At 32.8% G+C, this 15,214-nt stretch overlaps 2 protein-coding genes across 3 annotated transcripts in view; one reads left to right on the forward strand and one right to left on the reverse strand.

Moving 5' to 3' along the window:
• Positions 1 to 15,214, forward strand: part of LOC145249651 (nucleolar protein 8-like) — a 150,507-nt gene that overhangs the window by 58,081 nt on the left and 77,212 nt on the right. The window lies entirely within an intron of this gene.
• The window catches only part of LOC145249648 (nucleolar protein 8-like), a 52,555-nt gene that overhangs the window by 11,767 nt on the left and 25,574 nt on the right, over positions 1 to 15,214 (reverse strand). For both annotated transcript variants that reach the window (XM_080111414.1, XM_080111415.1), the window contains 5 exons: positions 11,196 to 11,304; positions 9,480 to 9,591; positions 7,305 to 7,415; positions 4,623 to 4,786; positions 1,285 to 1,384 (listed from right to left, as the gene is read on the reverse strand). In XM_080111414.1, coding sequence (XP_079967540.1) covers positions 1,285 to 1,384; positions 4,623 to 4,786; positions 7,305 to 7,415; positions 9,480 to 9,591; positions 11,196 to 11,304 — 596 coding nt within the window. The remainder of the gene's footprint in view (positions 1 to 1,284; positions 1,385 to 4,622; positions 4,787 to 7,304; positions 7,416 to 9,479; positions 9,592 to 11,195; positions 11,305 to 15,214) is intronic.

Raw genomic sequence — 15,214 nt, forward strand, 5'->3', positions numbered from 1 at the left:
AGATCATTTGTAGACATTTATGCTGACGATACTACCATCTATGGTAACACTTCAAAGGCTGTAAACGACAGAGTTCTCTCTGATTCTCTCTCCTCTGATCTTGAGCACGTGGTGCAATGGGAAAAGAGGTGGCTGGTTAATTTTAATACATCTAAAACCAAGCTTCTATCTTTACATCATCAATGCTCTGATCCTCATCTGGCATCAACTAAAATGAATGGCTCTAGTCTTGGAAAGGCTTCATGTTTTGATAAGCTTCTAGGTCTAACCGTTACTCCTGATCTTAGATGGAACACATAAATCAAATCCTCTGCCAAGGTTGCTGGAAAAATGGTGGGATCATTCTAATGCTCCAGTAGATATCTCACTGCTGATGCAATTCTCTACCTGTATAAGAGCCAAGTACTTCAAGGATGGAGTACTATTGCCATATCTTGACAGGAGCTGCTAGAAGCACCTATCGTGCCTTGACAGAGTTCAAAATAGACTTTGTAGCCTAGTGGGGATGCCCTTTTCTCTTTCCTGCAGAAGAGACATTTCAAGCCTGTCTCTGCTTTGTAGTTATTTTCATGGCAAGTGCTTGTCTGAGCTCCAATCTATCGTCTCCTCTGGCCTGACTTTCACAAAAAACACTCGTTTAGCTGAAACCACTATCAATAATTTCCTCCACTCTTTATCTGTGCCTAAACCTAGATTCCATGAACAAAGAAGCTTTCTTAGAACTGCATGCATAGTGAACTCTGCTCTGTTTTCTTGCTTTCCAACCGACTACAATATGGTCGTCTTCAAGTGCAACAAACAAGTTCTTGATGAGCCGTTCCCTTAAGTTAATTTCCACTATTAACAATTACTACATTTTCATAGACTATTTTACATTCATTTAACCCTTATCCTCGAATGGTCTCAGGGCCTTGATAAGTGATGACACCTTTGTAAAAAAAAAAAGAAAAAAAAAAGCACCTCTATTATAAATAGGTGCTTTTTCCTTAAATATATTGTTGACAAACAAATCAAATTAATAATTTGAATCATTAAAAAATACTACTACTAATAATAATAATATCAACTTTATAACTCAAATTATATTAACCTACACTATTGCAATCAAATGCAACCAAAGAGCAATAATTGATTGCTTCATAGCTAAATCAACTATGTGATCTGGGACTTCATATATTAGAAAAAAGAACCCAACCTCAACAATGTTAATTGACTGTGCTATCAACTTTGCATGTCTCACTAGAAGACAACTTCTAGAAAATTTGTTTCCATTATTCAACTCACCCTAGTTCAGTGCAAGGAGCATTTTCATTTTCATCAGAACTATTATTATCTTCTTGATGACGAGGCTTTTCAAATACCATTTCATCCTCTTTCTTCTCCTCTGCAATTAGAAATAATTTCATATTAATGAAAACGATTCAACCATTTTAGTAGATAAAAATTAAGAATGAGAATTATAGCAAAAATAAATTACATTTTTTTTTTTAAAGATTTTGTTTTTTAATTATTTGGAGATTTATTATTTTAATCAAGATTCTCAGCATAAAACAAAATGAAAAAAAAAAAATAGATAACCCTAAATATTGAAAGCCGAATAATGTTTCTTATTCTAAAACTCATGGTTTAGAATGAGAAACATTATCTTAACAAGATTAGTGATAATTTTATTACTATTTGGTTCAATTAATAATTTAATGGCCAAATGATACTGTAATAATTAAATGTAACTCAAAATCCGATTACAAAATAATTTTATAAAAACAATTCCCAGGCATTATTGCGTGGGTAAAGCTAGTTGCTTATAAAATAAAAAGAAAAACAGCATTAACATTTAAGCTTATCAATGTAGAATGTTTACCTTATAAATAATCAAAAAATATTAAACATATTTTGATGAATAAAAAAAAATCCATTGCACTTAAAAAAACAAGCTGAGGATACGGCCTCCCCCTCACGAGTGAAAAATTTACTTTCACCATGACTAATGTTTGTACAAAATTTCCAAAAAATCCAAGGTGTAGTTATTGAGAAAAGTGCGAACAAATGAACATATGAATGCTTTAGGAGCAATTTTACCCTATAATACCCATCACGAGTCAATCAGAGTTATCCCAGGAAATCTGTTCTGGCAAAAATTTATTTTCACCATGATTAATATTTGTGCAAAATTTAAAAAAAAAATTCAAGGAGAATTGAGAAAAATGCAAACAAACGAATGGACAAACAGGAGTGAATTATCAAGTTGAATCCTTCCTTTGATGGCAGACCAAAAAAGTTTTAAAATAAATTCCATCAATGAATGATTAAAATAATTTTTATCAGTAGTAATATGATAAAAAATGTAATCATAACTTGATTTAAGTCTGCATCCACTCACATGTGCTTCTTTTGTACCCATACAACACTATCCGTGGGCAGAATTTAATTGTTGCACTTGAGGACCTGCTATCATACGTCTCAGAGGAGTATTGCTGTAATTCCAGTTCTGTGTGGCAGCAGCACAATGTGTGATGAAGTCTGTTGCCATATGGGAAAGTGGCCTACCAATTTTACGTACATAAAGAAAATATGTCATGGGAACATTCACAACGCCATTTTCTCGCTCTTATTGCAATTGATCATGCACTAACACTCTGGCAATGTTTGGTGGCTTCTCTAGATCCTTGCCAGCAGTCCATACAGATCAAATTGCTTTTTTATGGATTCTGCTGAAGTTTCATCCCCATTGGTAAATATAACTGAAAAATCCTTTTGTCACACATTAAAGTCACGATAACTGATATTTGGGAGAAACTCTTTGTCAGATAACACCAGAACAACATTAACAAAACCACAAAAATGCATGTAAAATACTAACACCTAGAAAAAGCCACAACTGATTTTTCCATTTTGGCCACTCGACAAGTCAAACATTGCAAAAACTTTGAATTTGCTAAGTGTTCATCTCTATAATCAGTTATTAGACAGAAATTAAAAGGTTTTAAATATCAATTTCTTTTCAAAACCTTTTAAGGCTTAGCCTAAAATTTAAAACATTTAATCGAGTGATTAAAACTCAAAGGATTCTACATACCTTTCGTTTGTGTGTGTGTGTGAGAGAGAGAGAAATCTCTCCAATAAGAAAACTGACATAATTTATTTTTAAAAGCATATTGTTTTATCTTTTTGGTTTTCAAAATCTAAGTATCAATCCTTTTTTGCATTTTATTTGAAAATTCATACAAACAATATTGATGATCATAATCAATTATTTATATCAGTCATATCCAATAAATTTACTTATTTTATCAATCATTAATATTTTAGTCTATAATTTTTTTCCAGGCAAAAACACAGTACGAACAATTTCTAAAACCATTTACTAACGACCAAGAATGTTTGTGAAATATTCAAACAATCAGATTCCATTTTTTCTTAATTTTCCCACTTTAATGTATCCAAGTGAAAAACATGCTTTAAAATAATCAAATAAAATTTCTACTTCCTCCTTCTCAGCCAATCATACACACACCGTAAAGTCATATACATTCTTCTGGAGAATGCATTTCACATGCAATTGCCCCTTTTGATTTCTTAGAAATAAAATACTTCATGGAAACAGCTAAATAAATTGTTTTGAACAGGCTAAAGGTTTGGATACATTTTGACAAATAATTTGGACATTTAATCACTTTATCTTGCTTCAAAAGACTCTAAACTACAATGAAAATACAATCTTGGCATATTTACAATATGGCAAGTTCATAAAGTAAACAAGATAAACTTTATAAATTTTCATTAAAGCATTTGATTTGGAGAAATGTTTATTACTGCAATTACATTCTGAAGCCATCTTTTTATTTCGTTTTACAGGCTTAAATTTGCCATTTTATATTATTGGATATCCTGAAAAATTAGGATTAAAAAGAATATTTATACGTTGGTGTGAAGTGGTTTCCTCTTTTTTCAATTCATCACTTTAAAAATGCTTTTAGATGACTTCCTCTAACTTCAAATTATTTGAAAAATACTGAAAATTACAAAATATTTTGGTTTATCTACATAAAAATGAATATACATATCTAGTTTGTTTCAATAATCACATATGTAAAATTATTTTTATATTCAAAGAAAGTGAAGCTTATTCTTAATAATTAATGATAATAAAGAAAGGACATAATCTGTATCCAAAGTTAATTTTTATGAACAAAAAAGACAAAACTTAATCTTAATAACTAATAATAACAAGAAAGAATTTAAAAGTGAAAGAAATTCACAAAAAACAATATTTTATTGTTTTTAATATTTTTATGACTAAAATATGAATTAGAAATCTAATGTGTGACAACAGTAAGAAATTGTTATTGATAAAAATTGCTTGCTATCGTCTAGGGCAATGTCATGTAGCCTCACTAGTTCTAATTAGTTAGCAACAAATCAAATTTATGCCTACACATGAATAGCATATACAAATGCTAAACATTGCTAAGAAAGCCTTAGTTGGCCTTTCATGTACTTTTCGTTTGGTTTTATTTTCAAATGGTTAAAACTATTATTCAAAAAACCCAAATTCTCAAAGAATATTTTAATCTTAAGACTTCTTTAACATTTATGTTTGCATGGGAAATATCAAAGTTTACCATCATCAGAAGTTTCAGCTTCAATAGGAACATCAGGATCGGCAAATGATGCTAGTAAAGAAAATGGTTTTTCTGTGGAATTTGTAAACGCTTCTTTTAAGGAATTTTCAACTTCATAATATGAAGAATTTTCTACTTTAGGTAGTGTTGGTGTTTCTTTATTTCTGAAAGAAAAAAAATGACTTGTATTATTTTATTATAAAATGTGCAGGCCAAAAAAAAATTTGGAATCAGGTAAAATAAACATTGTTATAAATAAAAATGATCTTTTATCAAATGGAAATAAAAGCTAATTTATTTATGAAAATCTGCTTGAATAATCTGACTTTTTATTGTTATCTTTTGTTTCTAAAAACTATTAGCTTTTATAAACAAATGATACCAATGTTATGTTTTTATCTATTAAAATTTACAAGCTCAAATATTGAGTGAGAAATTATAACAATTCCATCCTTTACATATAATCATTATATGATCCTACAAAACTATTACCTATCATTACTAATATAACCATGGATAGTAACTTTATTTATATATTAGCAGGAAGACCTGACATTGGCCGGGATTGAATATGGAATCCTCTGCCATTTTGTATCCAACCAATAACACTATATTACTTTTTTATTTTTATTTTATATAATGTTCACGTTTTTGAGGTGATTACAATTAGCAATACACATAAAATAATTGGAATGACTTAAAATATCTTAGTCATGGAATACACAGAAAAAGAATCTTTTTACATTTTTAAAATTTGACTAAAAATAATGAAGTTATGACTATTTTTGTGTCTCACACATTTGGGTTAGGCTATTATGAATTAGGGACTATGCCTACAGGGACACTATAAGTACAGAGTTCAGCAATGAGATGTCTGTTCACATTACATTTAAACTTCTGTATGTTAGTAGTCGGGGAAGCAGAATCAAGGGAGGGAATCCGAAAGTCTAGCAGTTTGAGCGAAGAAAATTAAAAATATACTTTCTTAGGTAATGCGATTTCAGAGGGAATTTATCTCCCAAACTCTAGCAGGAGTTTGTGAACAAACAAACAGACAGGAATTACAATTATATATATATATATATATATATATATATATATATATATATATATATAATTTTCATTTTGAGTAAACCAAGACAGTCAGTTATTCAGAAAACTGCTGTATTTTCAGCATCATACGTTCTACATAGTATCATAGACTCCATTTTGAATAAATTAAGGAGTTTTTAATTGTAATTTTAAACTTAAAAATAATCAAAATAAAAATTTTAATAATGTGAAGTGAATATGAAATTAATTAAAAATTATATTTGTTAAGAATAAAAATATAAATGAAAGTTAAGGTTTTTAAAAATTCTAACTAGATTATGTAATCTAGTCAAATTTTGGAAACAAACTAAATTTTAAAAGAATATCAAAGAAAGGATTTAAATAAATATTTTTCGAAAACAAAAGCCATGTAAAATATTTACCTTTCTCAAAAGTAACTGAACTTATTCAGTTTTTGTTTTTTTATTTTATTTACATAAAACAAATGATTTCTTACGACTTGTACACATACACCAGACAGTTGCAGGTTTAGTTAGTTGCACAGTTTCAATACATGCAAATAACAAACTTGTTGCAAATGAGAAATATTCAACAAAGAAAAAAGAGGTCACACAAGAAATTGAAAATGTGTCTGATCTGGAGTTATTGACTATGCAGTATTTGATTTCTACTTAAGTTAGTATCTCTTTAAATAGGAGTTCATGCTGAGAGGTGAAGCCTAAAAAATAATAATAATGGTTCTACAGATACAACGTTCCTTGCTGTGGTTATGATCTACTTAAGTTTTTCCAAAAATTATGGCTGGCTAGATATGAGACCTCGAAGGCATTAGGTTTTATATGTTCAAAGATTGGAAGCAGAATAGCATTTTTAAGTGAATGTGTGTGGTCTACTCTAAATAACACAAGTATCTACAACAGATGGCCAGTGAAGAGGGTAGTTAGTTGCTCCTTGGGTGTCTGACAGTTGGCTTTTCGTGGCCCTCAGAAACAGATGGTCTGTTAGTGTTTGGTTGGACATGGGTTTTGATTTGGTCAAACTAGAAATTCTCATTTGGATGTCTGTTGCTCAGTCAAATAAAAATGAGTTTAAAGGAAATAAACTTTTGTTACTTCGTTTTTAACTGGAATTGTGATTTTATTTGGAGGAATTCTTCTGTTACAGCACTGACTGAAACCACATTGACACTGTAACCAGTGTTGAAATCAAGCCATGACTTTGGACTAGCATAACAAAAAATCATGGCTTACGCAGTGAACATATGCAGATATGTGTTCATAGATTAATTCAATTACTACAAAAATGAACATCCAGTTTGACTAGAATGTTCTCCAATTTCAAAAAGGAAGTACTTGAAGATGATTGGTCAAAATATTGTGTAAGATAAGAATAGTAGTTGAAATAATTTAGCTATTTTTTTTTTCTTAAAGATATTTTTACTTTTTCAAATTTAGGTTGAGAATCATCTAGTCATGGTAGGATGCCCTTCCACTTTTCACGTCTGTAGTTTGAATGTGAAAGGGAATAAGAAAAGATCATTTATACCTGCTTCCAGTTAACAGCATGATATAGGTAGGTGGAATGATAGCCAGTTTAGGTTTGATGATAAAAATATTAAAATCTACTTACTTGAAAGTATTTTCAACTGCAGGAGGTTTCTTCTTGCATGGTTTTGTTGGTGATTGGATCATTTCTTTGTGTTGCGTTTTATCAGGATCAAATCTTAAAGCTGTCATGTCTCTAAGAATGAAAACAAGACATTATTAACATAAAGGTTTATCGAACAAATTTTCTTTTATTCTGATTGTGGTTATTCTTTTTAAGAAACCAATAACAAAATATAATTAATTAAAAGAATTTACCAAATTTTCCATCATTTCTAATTAAAAAGTATTTTCAATTAGCAGAGCTATTTGGTGTTACTCAAAAGCAGAAGACAAAATTAAAACAATAAAAAAGTGTATTTTTAATGTTTTTCTTTTAAAACTTTTTTCTCTCTCCCTCTCTCTCTACCTTTGGCAGCCCTCCCCTCACTCCTCCTACCCCCAACTTAACATCCCTTTCTCTCTGCCAATTGGTTCATAAAGAAAAAAAAAAGGAAGTCTTTCTCAAACATTTAAGAATTAAAGAAAATCATTTCTTTGCATGGTGATTTGGAGTAAATGAATATTAGCATATTTTATTTTTATCAAACAGAGGATTGAATGAGAAATTTTGTATTTGTGCAAGTACTTAAATAATAGAAAAAAGAAAAGAAAAAGTTATTAGCAGATTACTACCTGATCTAGTTTCAGTGTTGCTTTTTGAACATTTCCTAGTAAAAATTAGAAGAAACTTATTTTTCTAACTCTCCATATACACTAGTTTGGTCTATGGTGACCCCAAACAAATGAATATTAAAATATATATGTATAGTTTACCATCTCCTATCCTCAACCCATGATACAACCAAATTACCTTTGTTTAGTATTACTTGTGCATTTTATAACATGCAAATTTGAGGGTGAAGTCGAAGGATTTACTAATGATTGATTGAGTGAGAATATAAGTACAGTGACAGTTATTGAAATAATATTTGATAAATTTAAGCCTAACCAAGCATTTCTAAAAAATGAATTAAGACCAATATATAATCATGCTCCAAGTCCTGAACCCCAAATACATATTTCAATTCTTAATTTTTCATTTCTATAAATTAAAAATTTTAAATTAAATAAAAAAAATATAAAAAGTGATTTTTTATGGATGTCAGGAGCCACTGGAGACCCCATAATATTATTGCACATCTTTGATCAAAATGAAATATATTTATCCAAATACTCTGATGTAGTTCCAGAATATATATGTTCATGAGGCTCCATTTCTAAAACGCTACAAGGAATTTGTGACCTATTTCCTTTTCATGAACATCAGTCGCAAACACAGACTCCACAAAAATATTGGACCAGTTTTGTTAAAAATGAAATATACATATCTATAACTATAATATAGTTTCAGAATATATATTATTATGGATATTTTGAAAACCCTATGAAGTTTCTGGTATATGTCCTTTTTATGAACATCTGGCACAATATTATTGTACTTCATTGGATATCACCTCCTCCCCTTCCTTTCTTTGGGATGATGGGTTTATTGCCTGTGATATGAGGTTCCCCTCTTCCTGAAGAAGTGATGATTGCTGTTTCCATCCAGAGTGGAAGCTGAGTTTTCTTCCGTTGTATAAACAGAGCTTATGCAAGTAAATATGGATCATCTTTAAAAGCTCTTCATTCCGACGGTCAACACATGTTTTCTCTGATTTTCACTCTTTCATGCACAAACTTGATAAAGAATAACTAAGCCTTTTAGCAAATGACAATCAAGTTATGAGAATCTAAATTATTATGTTGTACATAATTTTTTTAAATTCAGTAATTTTTCATAAAGTTTATAGACTTTAAAAAATTAAAAATAATCCATTTGGCTGAATAAAATTTAAATCAAACTAATCCATTTGGCTGAATAAAATAAAATATTGAATTAAATTGAAAAAAAATAGAGATATTTTTTTTTGTATGTTTTTGTCGTTATTTCAATAAAAAAAAATTTTCATGTAAAATATAAAACAGATGTTACTTTGAATGGATGTGAAGAAACTTGGGTTTTAAGAAAAAATTGGTTCATCAGATACTAAGAAAGATCCTCCCCTCAATTTTTTGGGATGAAATAAAATGAAAATTTGAAAAATTCTGTGGATATAAAATACAACATCTGAAAAGTTAAAAACGACTTAGGACATTGAAACATCTTGAAAAGACATACTTGAACATTTTGGTTGATTTTGATTTGATTCTAATCTCATTGTTTTGCAGAATTTCATTTGCAATCTTGAGAGTATTTTCAATTTCCCCATCTTTAATTCCATCTGGATCTTCTAAAAATAGAAAAAAAAAAAAATTATATATATATATATATATATATATATATATATATATATATATATATATATATATATATTCAAATAGAAATTAAAATCTTTCTCTAAGGTCCACTCTTATCAATACTTCCTTTATGTTATGAACCAACTACCTTAACTATTACAACGTTCATGCAAAGTTTTCTGCTCTGCACACATCTAACTATACTGTTCAAATTTAATCTTCCACACTATAAAAAAATTCACTGAAGAATCAATTACATTTGGTATCTTTAGCACTGCGGGCTAAGTTTCCATGAAACCAAAGGTATCTATGGAACATCAAACTGTCAACGCTCTTGGTTAGTGATGGCAGAAGGTCATTAAACTTACACAACCCATTTCTAACAATCAGACTAGCACAAACCTGAGCTCCAATGGTATCACAAAGATAACAAAACGTTTGAACAACCTTAATTTTCCACATATTTCAAACTCTCATTGAGAGATAATAATCAGAACAACAAAGAAGTGTGAGACAATGGAAATTATTATTATATATTATATGGAATTCAAATGTGGAGAAAGCATATTTGGGTGGCGCCATCATTCAGACATTTTGTTATTTTAGTAATACCATTGCAACAAGAGGAGAAACTGATTTTGTGATAATAAGAGTAGAGAATCAATTAAATAAGTTCAGAAAATTTCTGCCATTATGAACCAACAGAGCATTACCACGATTTACGAAAGAAAGGGTCTATAAAGTATGTGTATTCAGTGTGATGTATGGAAGTAAAACATGATCAGTAAGAATTGGGGATATGTGTTGCATGAATAGAAATGATCTGAGAATGATACAATGGATGTTTAATGTGAGTTTTAAAGACAAACTTGGATCTGATGATCACAGAGGAAGATTAAATCTGCACAATATCGGAAGATGTGTGCAGAACAGGAAACTATGATAAGGTCACACTGAAAGAATAGATGAGAAGTCTTGGATTAGTAAACGTAGAACAGTTGAGGTAGCAAGGTCAGTCAGGAAAAACATGGAAGGTGATAAAGATGGATTTGAAAGACATATAAAGACCTCACCAGAGAAAAGTTAGTTTGGAAGTCAATTTTTAAAAGCCATCCAACATAAAGGATTTTTTCAATTTTACAGAATTCCTTTGATAATTTTTTTAATTTTCATTTTTTCAAAAATACTCCAACATTTTCCTGTTTTTGTATTTGACTTTGTGACTAAGTGGAAACAAAGGTTTTTCTAAATAGGTTAAGACTCATCACCATAACAACCATCAAACAGAAAATAAACTAAATAATAAAATGGCAGTTATTTGCAAAAGGCAATTCTATTATTAACAATAAAAAAAAAATCTCTAAAACCTCAGTAATATGTCGCAGTTTTCATCAAACTTATTTTATTTAGCTTTTATTATCATTTAGGACACTTGGCAATAACAAATATTATGATGATTGTAATTTTGCTGAATAGAAATATAAAGTTAAACTCACAAAAGGTTCAGTATTACAGATGTACCTTTTTAAACTATTTTGAACTTTAATATTTAAAAGTGAATTGTAGTTTACGAGATGCAAAAAATCAGGTCACAAACCATTATCTGCCAATTCTTCAGCATTCTCTTCTAGATCTTCATCATCCAGAAAGATTTCAGATAATTTAAATCTCTCATCATCACCATACTTTTTTTGGAGTTCTTTAAGCTGAAAAATACATTTTTTATAAGTGAATCAAAATATATAAAAAAATAAATAACAATATTTAATCCCAATTAGTAATGTTTAGAACCCCCCCCCCCAGAATATCCATCTTAAGATACAGAAAATTAATTCTCGAATAGAACAATTTTGATCCAATTTTATACCCTCTTACAGAGAATAAAATCCAGATGCAATGATACTAAATCTTATGTCTAGAATCCTGATTACAATTTTGATTTAGGAAGTTTGTTTAATTGAAAAAATTCATTGCAATTCAACTGCATTTTCAAATGGGAGGTTGTGCTAATATTATGTAAAATCTCTTTAAAATTAAAAACAATTCTTTTATTACATTTTCACTCTAAAGAAGGCACAGTGCCACTTTGATGTAGGGGGCTATTATTAGGAACATAAGTTGCAGGGATACTATGTAGGGAGTTGAGCAGCAAGATGTTTGTTCACATTACACTTGAACTTCTGCAGGTCAGTACAGTTGGGAGAAGAAGAAACCCAGACGGGAATTCCAAAGTCAAGCAGTTCTGGGGAAGAAGCTATTAGAGTAGAAGGCTCTCTTACATCTATGGATCTCTACTGTGTAGGGGTGGGATTTTGCTGCGTGTCGGGTTTGTCGGGGATATTTATGTTGAGGGGTACAAGGGCTTGTAGTTCCTCGAAGTATCCATCATTAAAATACTTCGAAAACAGGCAGAGAGATGCAACATTTCGTTGATGGGACGGAGGTTGAAGCTTAGATGACAGTTCAGGATCTATCAGGTTGATGACTCTTTTGAACCCTGTCCAGGAGCGAGAGACTAGTAGTAGATGCACCAGCCCAAATGTAACAACAGTACTCCATACATGGGCGAATGGTGACCTTGTAGAAGTACAGGATACTTTCAGGAGTAAATAACTTTCTAGCATAGGAGCCCACCTTCTTCGCAGCAGTGGCAATGTTCTCGATGTATCTGTTCCAACTCATGTTGAAATAGATACTGTGAACTGTGAATGTTAATTTGAGGAGTTTGAAAGAAGTACTTTCAGGTAATGTATCTTTAGCCATAGCTATTGGTGGTTGAGGAGGTTTCTTGTAATTATTAAAGGCAGCATTGAATGTTACCATCCATTTTTGACCCCATTTAACTATAGACTGGTTTCCACTATTGTCTTGGATATGTGTTCATTTGTTTTCCCTTCGTGCCTGCGACAGAGTGTGGTGTCATCAGCAAATATACCCATCTCAGAGACTATCTTATCAAGGAGGTCATTTATGAATATCAGGAATAATAAAGGTCTGAGGATCCATCCCTAAGGTACACCCGCACTTATATTGTTTGGACGTACGACCATTGAACACAACCTTGATTCTTCTTATTTAAGAAGGATTTAATCATGTTAAGTATTCGTCCAATAATACGATAATATTTGATTTTCATGAGAAGACCACACCCTGTCAAAAGCCTTAGATATATCTAATGCTACTACCCTCCCCTGCCTTATCCAGTGCATGGTATATATGATCAGAGATTACAGTTGCAATAGAACGGGCTTGCCTAAATCCATATTGATGGTTGGACACAGATTTAGCAACTGTAAGGTGGTGGACTAGAACTTGATTAATTATGGACTCAAATATTTTGGCAAAAAGAAGGGACTAATGGGGCAATAATTTAATGGGTCAGTTCTTTCGCCAGAGTTCTTGTAAACTGGTACCACAGAAGCAGTTTTCCAGCAGTAAGGAAAGCAAGATTCGTTAAGGCATTTGTTAAAGTTTGGAGAGAACAGGAGCAACCTCATCAGAGCATTTTTTTTATAGTACAACCAGAATGAGATCAGGTACACATGCTTTTGAGGTGTCTGGGTGTTTTATGATACCATATACTTGAGAAGGGGTGATTTTCAGATCATCTAGTGTGGTTTCTGTCTGCAAAGGAAAATCAGGGAGGGAGTGGTTTGCTAGGTCCAAGGTAGAGTTTGAGGCAAACTGACGGGTAAGCATGTTAGCTTTCTTGGTTGCTGTGCAAACAACCTCATGATTGTTGGATAATGGGGGAATTGTTGATTGCCCATTATTTACTACACTATTATAGATTTTCTAGAAATTCCGTATATTCTCTCTTAGCTATCGCTACTTCTTTCTTACAATTACTTCTAGCTTCTATATACTTTTATCTGTTTGTACAGAACTTATGCTGGATAAATCTGTAGTATGCATGTTGTCTCTGAGCAATGGCAGCTGCGCAAGGAAAAATGAACCATTGGAGAGAGTGTGGTTTGCTATAGAACTTCTGTGTAGGAACATGTGCTTCAATTGCTGCTTTGAATGATTCAGTGGTGTCATTTGTGCACTGCTCCACAGGAAGAGAAAAGATATTTCCCTATGGGTCATCTCTAATGGCATCCCAGTTAACCTTGTTGTAGTAGCTTGTCATTTTAAGCAATGGGTTTTGAACTTGGGTCGAGAGTTTAGAATCATGTCTATCATTATCACAGCATGATCAGCATTCCAGAGTGGGCAATGAGTATTTGTTACACAATCCTCTAGAACTGTTGTCAGAAATAGAGGAGTGAGACTTGCTGGTCCTGACGATCTGGGAGACAGGTTGGGAATGTTACTGTCTCTATCAAGGAATGGGATATAGCAAAGTTATGGATGATGCTACCAGCCGTGTCAGTATAGTTAGAGAAGCCAAGCCAAAAAAATTGAAACTTGTAGAATATATCCATGATATGAATAAATCTATAAGTCATAATATTTATTGTTAATATTTCACAAAAATTGGAAGTATATAAATATATGTAAGATTTGCGTTTGAAGCTGGTTTTCCAATCCGACAGCGTGTCGCCGTGAACGAGTGTAAACAAATAATGGCGATTCGCCTGTCCTTTTATAAGGGGGATAACTCCACTTATGCAAAGTCTGAGCGAAAGGGAGATAACTCCTTTCTGGCCTCTACATACCCCTCCCCCTCGTGACCACAAAAGCAAGTTGTTGTGGTCATCTTTTATGTGGAGAAATACTCGTGCGATTCCCCCGCATTTGCGGCGACAAACCCCTTGGGGCTCTCGTCCTCCGACTTGACGGTTCCCTTAACGGAGGAGGACTGTATTTTTGGGTATCTCCTCCCATGGTATCTTCCACTTCCATTTCTTCCTCATGCTCGCTTGGGGATTTCGTGTCGGCGTGTTGTTCCACCTCCATTGCCTCCTCCGGAGGTTGTGCCTGTGGGGTCTCTAGGTGGGTTCGGGATTCTTGTCTGATGTTACGAGGGCCATCCACTACCGGGTGTATTCTGCGGAGAAACCGATGGTTGCGCAATGTCACTCGATTGCTTCCATCGACCCGGACTTGGTACTGTCGGTACCCCTGGGTCTCCACGATTCTCCCCGTCTTTGTCCATCGACGTGGGTGGTTCCCGTCCTGGTTCTGGATCTGGACATAATCTCCTACCTGGAGTTCCCGGAGTGAGTGACAATGTTGGTTGTAATACTGCTCGTTCCTCATGTGTCTTTTGGCCATTGCCACTTCCCTTAGTTTGCCTATTTCTGTCCACTGTTTTCGAACCTGGTATTTGTCCCGCAGGACAGGAAGGTGGTCTTTAATGACCCGACCATACAGCATCATGGCTGGGGACATGTCCAGATCTTGGACAGGCGTGTTCCTATGGGTCAGTAGTGCTCGGGCCGCCCGATCATGGCACAGGCGTCCATAACTATCCGTATTGTCCGCCAGTATACGTCTCGCGGTTTTGACGGCTAACTCTGCGTGGCCGTTGCCTTGGGCATAATGCGCTAATGAGGTACGTTTTCGTATGCCCCAATTCCTCAAAAAGGAGTCATATTCCTGGGATTCAAATGGTGGTCCACCATCCGACGAAATTTCTTCCGGTACGCCGTAGGTACAGAACCAAGTCCT

Source organism: Euprymna scolopes, chromosome 28 (assembly GCF_053919585.1).
Source record: "Euprymna scolopes isolate OS-2025 chromosome 28, ASM5391958v1, whole genome shotgun sequence".
NCBI lineage: Eukaryota > Metazoa > Mollusca > Cephalopoda > Sepiida > Sepiolidae > Euprymna > Euprymna scolopes.